Source organism: Peromyscus maniculatus, chromosome 7 (assembly GCF_049852395.1).
Source record: "Peromyscus maniculatus bairdii isolate BWxNUB_F1_BW_parent chromosome 7, HU_Pman_BW_mat_3.1, whole genome shotgun sequence".
In the NCBI taxonomy this organism is placed as follows: Eukaryota; Metazoa; Chordata; class Mammalia; order Rodentia; family Cricetidae; genus Peromyscus; species Peromyscus maniculatus.
In genome coordinates, this window is record NC_134858.1 from 41,364,140 (window position 1) to 41,374,582 (window position 10,443).

A 10,443-nucleotide genomic window follows, 5' to 3' on the forward strand; every position below is an offset into this window, starting at 1 on the left:
CAAGTTTGCTATATATAAGGCTGGCTTATACCTCCAAAGTGCTGAGATTATAGTCTTGTGACACCATGCCATTCAACAGTACTCAACCATGCAACTGAGTTCTTCAAGGACAGGCAGAAGGATGTAGGTATTCACAGCTCAGGCTCGGAGACCGGTTTCTTCACTTACATCCCAGGGATGCACTTGCTATTTGTATAAACTTGGGAAAGGACTTCTGATTGCTCATTTATAAAAATTATCTTTACAGTATCTGAACAGCATTGGCTTGTGTTGCTATCATGCTACTAGAAAGTCCCTTCTTGTGCTAAACTCTGCCTCCATAGCTTGTAGGAGCCTGTTGGATGTTCTAACTGATACTTTCTTCTTCTGAGGCTGTGCTTGCATACATCCAGGTCAGCTCACAATTGGCAGGAGGCTCATGGCAAAACTGTTACGGGGTGGACCAGTGAGTTCATACAAGGAGAGCTGACTCTGAGTCTAAGGTGGCCGCTGCCTTGGTCAAGCCCTCATGTTATCCGGAAGGGCTGTCACGGCAGTCCGGGGGGCTTTGGCTTGTTTTTCTTGGTATGAGCGTGGATAAACCCCTAAAATAAACCCACTGATGGCCAGTTACGGATCTCATCTGTATGGGAATGGAGAGTCGAGTTTGTGACCATGGAACAAAAGTTGTCTTGTGCTAAACTCAGGGTGGCTTAGCTATTCTGGGAATGTCCCCAGTATGTCAGCCTGCGATATTGTGAAATATATGTTTGGTCTTGCCTTGTTTCTTGGCATACTACTCTAAAATCCCGGGAGTCTCCAGACTGATAACTGTTCTTTTTCCTATGTTGTATGGACTGGTGTGGCTGCTAGCCCTGAGGTAGCTTCCAGATGGAACCTGATGACTGAAAGATCAAAGAAGGCTTAGAGGGTGGGGGCTCAGTCTCACACGCCAACCTGTGGACGAGGGAATGGGGCTGAGGTGGAACTGGGTAAATATGGCTACTGATGAGTCTGTACGAATCCAAGAAGAAGGCTAGGGAGATGGGCGCCTTTGGTAAAACCCTTGCCTTACAAGAGTGAGGACCTGAGTTCAGATCCCCAGAACCTACATAGAAAGCTGAAAGCAAGCCGGGCAGTGGTGGCACACACCTTTAACCCCAGCACTTGGGAGGCAGAGGCAGGCGGATCTCTGTGAGTTCAAGGCCAGCCTGGTCTACAGAGCCAGTTCTAGGACAGCCAGGACTATACAGAGAAACCCTGTCTCGAAAAACAAACAAACAAAGCAATGACAAAAAAAGAAAGCTGGATACAGCCGGGCAGTGGTGGTACACACCTGTGATCTGAGCACTCTGGAGGCAGAAGCAGGTGGATCTCTGTGAGTTCAAGGCCAGCCTGGTCTACAGAGTGAGATCCATGGCAGCCAGGGCTACACAGAGAAACCTTGCCTCAAAAAACCAAAAAAAAAAAAAAAAAAAAAAAAAAAAAAGAAAGAAAGAAAAGAAAGAAAAAGAAAGAAAGCGCCGGACGGTGGTGGCACATGCCTTTAATCCCAGCACTCAGGAGGCAGAGGCAGGTGGATCTCTGTGAGTTCGAGGCCAGCCTGGGCTACCAAGTGAGTTCCAGGAAAAGGAACAAAGCTACACAGAGAAACCCTGTCTCGAAAAACCAAGAAAAAAAAAAAAAAAAAGACAGTAAGCTGGATGCAGTGGCATCTGCCTGTAATCCCAGTGATGCCAACCTAGGAAGTGGAGGCAGGCAGGTTCTCTGGATTCATTGGCAAGCTAGTCTGCTGTTCACGAGTTCCAGGCTTAGTGAGAAGTCCTGTCTTGAAATAAAGGTTCAAGGCTCCTGAACCAACACTCAGAGTTCTCTGTTGACCTCTGTATGTGCCCTGTGCCCTTAAACTGTATGTGCACACTTTCTTCTGCCCCTTCCCCCCACATTTGCACACGCACGCACGCACGCTCATCCCTGCAAAATCCGAACAAAGGGCGGCATAGGTTTTTCAGAGAGCTGACTCGTGTAGACTTCTGAGTAGTGGTATATTCAGAGAGGGCCCAGAAGCAAATGCTCTTTCTCACATGCCTTGCACACTTTGTTCATCTCGCCTGTTTTTATTTTTAGCATCATCTTAATTTGTGTGTGTGTGTGTGTGTGTGTGTGTGTGTGTGTGGACTCCATGGTGCATGAGTGGGGTGGTCAGAAAAAATGTGTGGGTGTCCGTTCTCTCCTTCCACCATGTGGGTCCCGGGTCCCGGGGGTTGGCAGGGTTGGCAGCAGGTACCTTTACCCACTGAGCCGTCTCAGGCTCTTCCTGTATTCTTCTGGTAAACTGAGAAACAGCAGTAAGGTATTTCTTCCAGTTGCTCTGACATCTAGTTGAATCTGAGGAATGGATCCCAGAAGCCCCAATTTACAGGCAGACCGCCCCTGAGCTTGGCCTTGGCAGCTGGGAGGTGGGCAGCATTGTGTTCCTGAGCCCCTCAAATTGTGGGAAAGACAAAGGTCAGACTAGACCTGCTGCAGGGCTCGCTGGCTGGTTGCTGGTGGGGCCACATCTCCATATGATTCTCGTCATCAGAGGTGACAGAAATCTTGTGTTGATCAGTTTATGAAAGCAGAGGAGGAACTTTTATTTTACACCGCCTTTCTGACTCTGGTATTGAAATGGGAAGTTTGCTTGGTGGCACAGATGTGTTTCTCTGACCTGTCCCCGGCAGGGCTCAAGGGACCTGAGTGGTGTTTCCATTTTGTAGTTGAAGAACCTGAGACGAATGCTGTCTGTGTCTTGTAGAATCAGTCAGTGGGTGGTGGAGAAGAAGGAAAAGCTGTCTGTCGTTTGAATCATCACCTACTGCAGCCTCCCTGCCTTCCTGCCTGGGTCATCAGACAGTGTTTTGTTTTGTTTTGTTTTGTTTTTCGAGACAGCGTTTCTCTGCGTAGCTTTGTGCCTTTCCTGAGCTCACTTGGTAGCCCAGGCTGGCCTCGAACTCACAGAGATCCGCCTGGCTCTGCCTCCCGAGTGCTGGGATTAAAGGTGTGCGCCACCACTGCCCGGCCATCAGACAGTATTTTCACACACACACACACACACACACACACACACACACACACACACTCATTAGACAGTATATTCTCTCTCTCTTACACATGCACACACGCACGCACACAGACACCACGGTGGGAGTGCTCTGGAGCAGAGCTAAGAAGAACTTTGGTGTGTCTCCACGTTTTCTCTCTCCTCTCTAGGTGGTCATCGTTCTGGCCATCTTGGGAAAAGATTGGTGTAGGGCAAGTCATCATGGGAACATGGAGATCTTGGGGACAAATGACCCTCCGGGTATGGGCTGAGAGGCAGTGAGCATCCCCGGGCAGAAACGCCAGCTGATTCTTCGGCCCACATCTGCTATCCTTTTTCTCTCTTGCAGATTGTAATGTAGCAGACCCAGCCATGGCGGCCCCACAGCTGGGTCCTGGCCAAACTGCCCAACTGCCCCTCAGTGAAAGCAGTGCACCAGGCCCCCCCCACGGCCCCCCACCGGGCCTTCGGCCAGATGTTCCTGGGGGTGGGGGTGGGGGCGTCTCAGGAAAGCCTCCGTCGCAGTTCGTGTATGTCTTCACCACCCACCTGGCCAACACGTAAGTCTTTGGGAGAGATACGCAGGGGCGAGGTGGGCGGGCGGGCGGGGGTGGGCTCTCTTGTGTCCGTGTCTGAGTGTCTGAGCCGCCTGTGGCTGTTCTGCTGTGCAGGGCTGCAGAGGCCGTGCTGCAGGGCCGGGCAGAGTCCATCCTCGCCTACCACCAGCAGAATGTGCCCCGGGCCAAGCTGGACCAGGTGAGTGTGCTTCCCTGCCTGGTTCTAAGATAGGTTGGGATGGCCCCTCATCTGTCTTCATTCTTGACCTTTGTCTTCCTGCAGGCCCCTAAAGTGCCACCCACCCCGGAGCCACTACCCCTGAACACGCCGTCAGCAGGTACACCACAGTCTCAGCCACCTCCATTGCCGCCGCCACCCGCAGCCCCTGGCAGTGCCCCTCCTGCCCTGCCCCCAGAGGGGCCTCCTGAAGACACCAGCCAGGACCTGGCCCCCAACTCCGTGGGAGCTGCCAGCACAGGTGGTGGGACCGGGGGCACCCACCCTAACACCCCAACGGCCGCCACTGCTAACAACCCCCTGCCTCCTGGAGGAGACGCCGGCAGCGCCCCTGGCTCAGCCCTATTGGGGGAGGCCACGCCCACAGGAAATGGGCAGCGGAACCTGGTGGGCTCCGAGGGCCTGTCCAAAGAGCAGCTGGAGCACCGGGAACGCTCCCTCCAGACGCTGCGGGACATTGAGAGGCTGCTGCTCCGGAGCGGGGAGACGGAGCCCTTCCTCAAGGGGCCGCCTGGAGGAGCTGGTGAGGGGGGCCCACCTGCGCAAGCTCCCTCCGCCGCTCAGCAGCCTCCCTCAGCCCCTCCCAGTGGGCTGAAGAAGTACGAGGAGCCCTTGCAGTCGATGATTTCGCAGACACAGAGCCTAGGGGGCCCCCCACTGGAGCATGAAGTGCCGGGACACCCCCAGGGTGGGGACATGGGACAGCAGATGAACATGATGATGCAGAGACTGGGCCAGGACAGCCTGACACCTGAGCAGGTGGCCTGGCGCAAACTGCAGGAAGAGTACTACGAGGAGAAGCGGCGGAAAGAGGAGCAGATCGGATTGCACGCCGGCCGCCCTCTGCAGGACATGGTGGGCATGGGGGGTATGATGGGAAGGGGGCCCCCACCTCCTTACCACAGCAAGCCTGGGGATCAGTGGCCCCCTGGAATGGGTGCTCAGCTCCGAGGACCTATGGATGTCCAAGATCCCATGCAGCTCCGAGCCGGACCTCCCTTCCCTGGCCCCCGTTTCCCGGGCAACCAGATGCAAAGGGTGCCTGGGTTTGGGAGTATACAGAGTATGCCCATGGAGGTACCCATGAATGCCATGCAGAGACCTGTAAGGCCAGGCATGGGCTGGACCGAAGACTTGCCTCCTATTGGGGGGCCCAGCAATTTCGCCCAGAATGCCGTGCCCTATCCAGGCGGGCAGGGTGAGGCAGAGCGATTCATGACCCCTCGAGTCCGGGAGGAGCTGTTGAGGCACCAGTTGCTGGAAAAGCGGTCAATGGGCATGCAGCGCCCCCTGGGCATGGCCGGTAGTGGCATGGGACAGAGCATGGAAATGGACCGAATGATACAGGCACATCGACAGATGGATCCCACCATGTTTCCGGGGCAGATGACTGGTGGAGATGGCCTGGCCGGCACTCCCATGGGCATAGAGTTCGGTGGAGGCCGGGGCCTCCTGAGCCCTCCAATGGGACAGTCTGGGCTGAGGGAGGTAGACCCGCCTATGGGGCCGGGCAACCTCAACATGAACATGAATGTGAACATGAACATGAACATGAACCTGAATGTGCAGATGACGCCACAGCAGCAGATGCTGATGTCACAGAAGATGCGAGGCCCTGGAGACATGATGGGGCCTCAGGGCCTTAGTCCTGAAGAGATGGCCCGGGTTCGGGCCCAGAACAGCAGTGGCATGATGGGTGGTCCACAGAAGATGCTTATGTCTTCCCAGTTTCCCAACCAGGGCCAGCAGGGATTCTCTGGGGGTCAGGGACCCTACCAAGCCATGCCCCAGGATATGGGCAACACTCAAGACATGTTCAGCCCTGATCAGAGTTCAATGCCCATGGGCACTGTGGGTACCACCCGGCTCAGCCATATGCCTCTGCCCCCTGCATCCAATCCTCCTCCTGGGTCTGTGCATTCAGCCCCCAACAGGGGACTAGGCAGACGGCCTTCAGACCTCACCATCAGTATTAATCAGATGGGCTCACCAGGTATGGGGCATCTGAAGTCACCCACCCTTAGCCAGGTGCACTCACCCCTGGTCACCTCACCCTCTGCCAACCTCAAGTCACCCCAGACTCCCTCACAGATGGTGCCCTTGCCTTCTGCCAACCCGCCAGGACCTCTCAAGTCTCCCCAGGTCCTCAGCTCCTCTCTCGTACGGTCACCCACTGGCTCACCCAGCCGACTCAAGTCCCCCTCCATGGCGGTGCCTTCTCCAGGCTGGGTCGCCTCTCCCAAGACAGCCATGCCTAGCCCTGGGGTCTCCCAGAGTAAGCAGCCGCCTCTCAGCATAAACTCTTCCTCTACCCTGGGCAACATGGAACAGGGTGAGTCATCTGGTTGACTTGGGTTGGAGCCTTTGTGATGGAAAGGTTCCTGCGGGGGGCATTGGTGGGCTTGGGTTGGAGCCTTTGTGGTGGAAAGGTTTCTGCGGGGGCATTGGTGGCAACTGTGTGGAGTCTCTTACACAGAGCTCCAGGTACATCTAGGCATCCTGAAGGGTCCCCCTTGGGACTTGGGATCTCTCTCTCGGTGAGTTTGAAGCCAGCCTGGGCTACAGAGTGAGTACCAGGAAAGGCTCCAAAGCTACACAGAGAAACCCTGTCTCAAAAAACAAAAACAAACAAAAATGGTGTGTGGTCCATTGGGATCGTGGGGAGCCCCTGTTCAGTGAGGTGTGAGTGTGCCTGAAATGAGGTGGAGATTTGGAGGAAATTGACCTTTCCTTAGACCCTCTGGGTATAGGTGGCCAAATTCAGCCTCCCCTCCCCAGTGACCCCTGCTCTCTTTCTGTCTCTCCACTTCTACAGGTACCCTCCCACCTAGTGGCCCCCGGAACAGCTCCTCAGCGCCTCCTGCCAATCCTCCCAGTGGCCTCATGAACCCCAGCCTACCGTTCACATCTTCCCCGGACCCCACGCCGTCCCAGAACCCTCTGTCACTGATGATGTCTCAGATGTCCAAGTATGCCATGCCCAGCTCTACCCCGCTGTACCACAATGCCATCAAGACCATCGCCACCTCAGACGACGAGCTGCTACCTGACCGGCCCCTGTTACCCCCACCCCCACCACCGCAGGGCTCCGGGCCAGGTAGGAGGCGGCAAAGCTCTCTGGGAGCGGCAAAGTGGGTCTGTCTAGGAATTGCCCCCGTGGAACCTAGACCAGAGTACTTTCGTGGGGTGGGGAGGGATGGGGGAGGCACCTCCTGGGTGGGCATTTAACCTCTGATGTCCTGTTCTCTCCCCACAGGCATCAGCAATAACCAGCCCAACCAGATGCACCTGAACTCTGCTGCTGCCCAGAGCCCCATGGGCATGAACTTGCCAGGCCAGCAGCCCCTGTCCCATGAGCCCCCACCAACCATGTTGCCCTCTCCTACCCCTCTGGGGTCCAACATTCCACTGCACCCCAATGCACAGGGGACAGGGGGCCCTTCTCAAAACTCGATGATGATGGCCCCAGGAGGCCCAGACTCCCTAAATACCCCTTGTGGCCCTGTGCCCAGCTCCTCCCAGATGATGCCCTTTCCTCCTCGGCTACAGCAGCCCCACGGTGCCATGGCCCCCACTGGGGGTGGGGGTGGGGGGCCTGGCCTGCAGCAGCACTACCCTTCCGGCATGCCACTGCCCCCTGAGGACTTGCCCAACCAGCCACCTGGCCCCATACCCCCCCAGCAGCACCTGATGGGCAAAGGCATGGCTGGCCGCATGGGCGATGCATACCCCCCCGGGGTGCTTCCTGGGGTGGCATCAGTACTGAACGACCCAGAGCTGAGTGAGGTGATCCGGCCCACCCCTACCGGCATTCCTGAATTCGACTTATCCAGGATCATCCCCTCTGAGAAGCCGAGCAGCACCCTCCAGTACTTCCCCAAGAGTGAGAACCAGCCCCCCAAGGCTCAGCCCCCCAACCTGCATCTCATGAACTTGCAGAACATGATGGCGGAGCAGACCCCCTCCCGGCCTCCCAACCTCCCAGGCCAACAGGGGGTCCAGCGGGGGCTGAGCATGTCCATGTGTCACCCTGGACAGATGTCCTTGCTGGGCAGGACAGGTGTGCCCCCACAGCAGGGCATGGTGCCCCACGGCCTGCACCAGGGGGTCATGTCCCCACCACAAGGCCTCATGACCCAGCAGAATTTTATGCTGATGAAGCAACGTGGTGTGGGGGGTGAGGTCTACACCCAGCCTCCCCACATGCTCTCCCCACAGGGCTCCCTCATGGGCCCCCCACCCCAGCAGAACCTCATGGTGTCCCACCCTCTGCGGCAGCGCAGTGTGTCTCTGGACAGCCAGATGGGCTACCTCCCAGCGCCGGGCAGCATGGCCAATCTACCCTTCTAGCAGGCCCCTCCAAAGGGGGTCTGGAGCTGGGGATGCTGAGAATAACTTTAAGGGTTTTTTTTTTTTTTTTCCATCCAGTGTTGGGATGGATGGCCTGGGTCCAGGGGTAGGGTGAAGGGGGGGAGGCGGGGCACATGTCGGGGAGTGGCATTTGTGGAAACCTGATGTGCTGGCAGCTTAGGGGGGGAGCGGCAAGAGTTGGGTGGGAGTTGGAATTGGGTTCCGCGCCACTTTCGGCCACCAGGACTGGCCCTCCCCCGCCCTTCCTGTCCCGGTGAGGCTTCTCTTTCCCTCTGTCTTTACAGCTCTCTCCACCTTCAGCTGTGTCTTCCACCCTCTGTCCCTTTGTGGAACTGTCACCCCGTCGGTGCTCCAGGTCCATGTTTCCCCTCCCGGTTCCTCGGCTCTCACCCCTTTTCCTGGTCTTCCTCACTTCCTCTCCCTGCTGACATGGCCGACCTCCTCTCCCACGCCCCCTGCGGGCGGCTGGCCAGGTGGGCAGGTGCCCGCGGAGCTGTAAATAGAGCTGCGCTTTTGTGCCAGTGTGTGCAGTGTGCCGTATTTCTGTGTTTTGATAGAAGTCACACACAAAAAAGATTAAAAAAAAAAAAAACCCACAAAAAAAACCCTTCCCGCCCCCGCCCCCTTCAAATGATCGCTCCCACCCACCATGGCCCCCGGACCCAGAGACATGCAGTCCTATGCACCCCCCACCCGCCCCACCTATCAACTGAGGTCAGACTATCTATCTAGGCTTCCATTTGGTGAGCCCGGGAGGACTGATGCCTCCCCCTCCCCCCACGATGGCCGCCTGCCTGCTGCTGAGTGATTTCCGGGGAGCAGGTGTGCACACGAGCATGTGTTTACCCACACCAGTGACCTAGGCCTCCTCCCCCGGCCTGGGTGCCTCTGCTGCTACACCTTAGCCCGAACTTGAAGCCCTTGTCCTCCCCAGTCTATGAGAAGGGAGAGAAGGAAGGGGCAGCCTGCGGCCCCTCCGAATGGAGCGATGGAGGGGGTCGCAGGATGTGACTACAACCTGTGGCTTCGGGAGCCTTGGGCCAGGTAGCCCCTCGGGGCACAGACTCTTCCAGAAACCACCACTTGCTTCTCACCAAAGAAGGAAGGGACAGAGTGTGGCTGGGTCAGTCAGTCTCCCGCCCCCCCCAGCCTCCACCCCTAGCCTGGAGTGAGGAAAGGCAGTACGGGGGAACATCCTGCTGCCTGTCCACTCTGGCAAGGTCCTTCTGTCCAGGGCTCAGGGCCATGTACCAGATCTGTCTACGCCCACCCAGGCACAGCCACTGCCTCCCTGTTACTTCCCAGGAGAGCCCCACCCACCCACCACTGGTCAGACTGAAGCCATACAGGCATGGGCGTTTTGCCTCCCTCGGGCCCCAGGAGTAAAATTCTCCTTTGCTCACTTCCTTCTTCCTCCTTCCTGCCTTCGAAGGTGGCAGGCAGCTCCTTGGCCAAGGCCTCTCCCTGCCCTGCCTCCAGGGCCAAGGGCCATTCTAGACAGGGTGTCTTTCACCAGGGCCCTGTCCCCAGCCTTTCTGACCTGCAGGGCCTCGTTCTGCCTTGGCAGCTGTAATACAAAGGGAATTTGTGCCCACTCTCCCAGTCTGGTGCTGTCCATTGTCAGCCGGGTCAGGCACCCTCCCCTCCAGAGCTGGCTGCAGGCCCCTGGCTTCCCCTGCCCCTCCCAGGGACCAGAGCCAAGGTCTCTGCGTCGAGAGGTGGGTGGAAACCTGTCCTCCTTCCTGCCAGACACTCTGCCCGCCCTGCTTCCATCTGGGCCTTGTGCCCTACCCCCATGTGTCCCCAGCCTGTCCAAACTGTCTAACTGCCTTGCTCCGAGGAGAGGGCGCAGGCCACAGAGGTCCCGATGCCCCCTTCTGGTGTCCTGTCTCCCACCTCTTCCACTAGCTCCCCAAGGTGATCTCCACAGGCCAGCCTTCTCCTCTCCATCCATGGCCATACCCCAGCCATTTTGTACCATTATATAAATATATATATAAATATAAATATATAAATACAATATGTGAAGACATCTTCTTGGTTTTTATTTTGAAACACTTTGTAGGCTTGCTCTGGGGGGTCTCTGTGCTGCCTGTACTGAATTGACCTGTTTTATAGGTGCCTTTTTATTAAAAAGAGAAAATTCAAAAATGTAATCTCGTGCCTTTTTTGTTTCTGTGTCTGGTTTCTCTGCTGCCCAGCTGGCTGTTGGATGC

General features: G+C 56.8%; 1 protein-coding gene across 8 annotated transcripts in view; it reads left to right on the forward strand.

Moving 5' to 3' along the window:
* Bcl9l (BCL9 like) overlaps window positions 1–10,383 on the forward strand; it is a 30,968-nt gene extending 20,585 nt beyond the window's left edge. For all 8 annotated transcript variants that reach the window (XM_015986881.3, XM_015986886.3, XM_006993361.4 and 5 more), the window contains 5 exons: window positions 3,411–3,621; window positions 3,733–3,817; window positions 3,902–6,188; window positions 6,672–6,953; window positions 7,113–10,383. In XM_015986881.3, coding sequence (XP_015842367.1) covers window positions 3,411–3,621; window positions 3,733–3,817; window positions 3,902–6,188; window positions 6,672–6,953; window positions 7,113–8,206 — 3,959 coding nt within the window. In that variant the 3' untranslated portion in view covers window positions 8,207–10,383. The remainder of the gene's footprint in view (window positions 1–3,410; window positions 3,622–3,732; window positions 3,818–3,901; window positions 6,189–6,671; window positions 6,954–7,112) is intronic.
* Window positions 10,384–10,443: the final 60 nt, after the last annotated feature.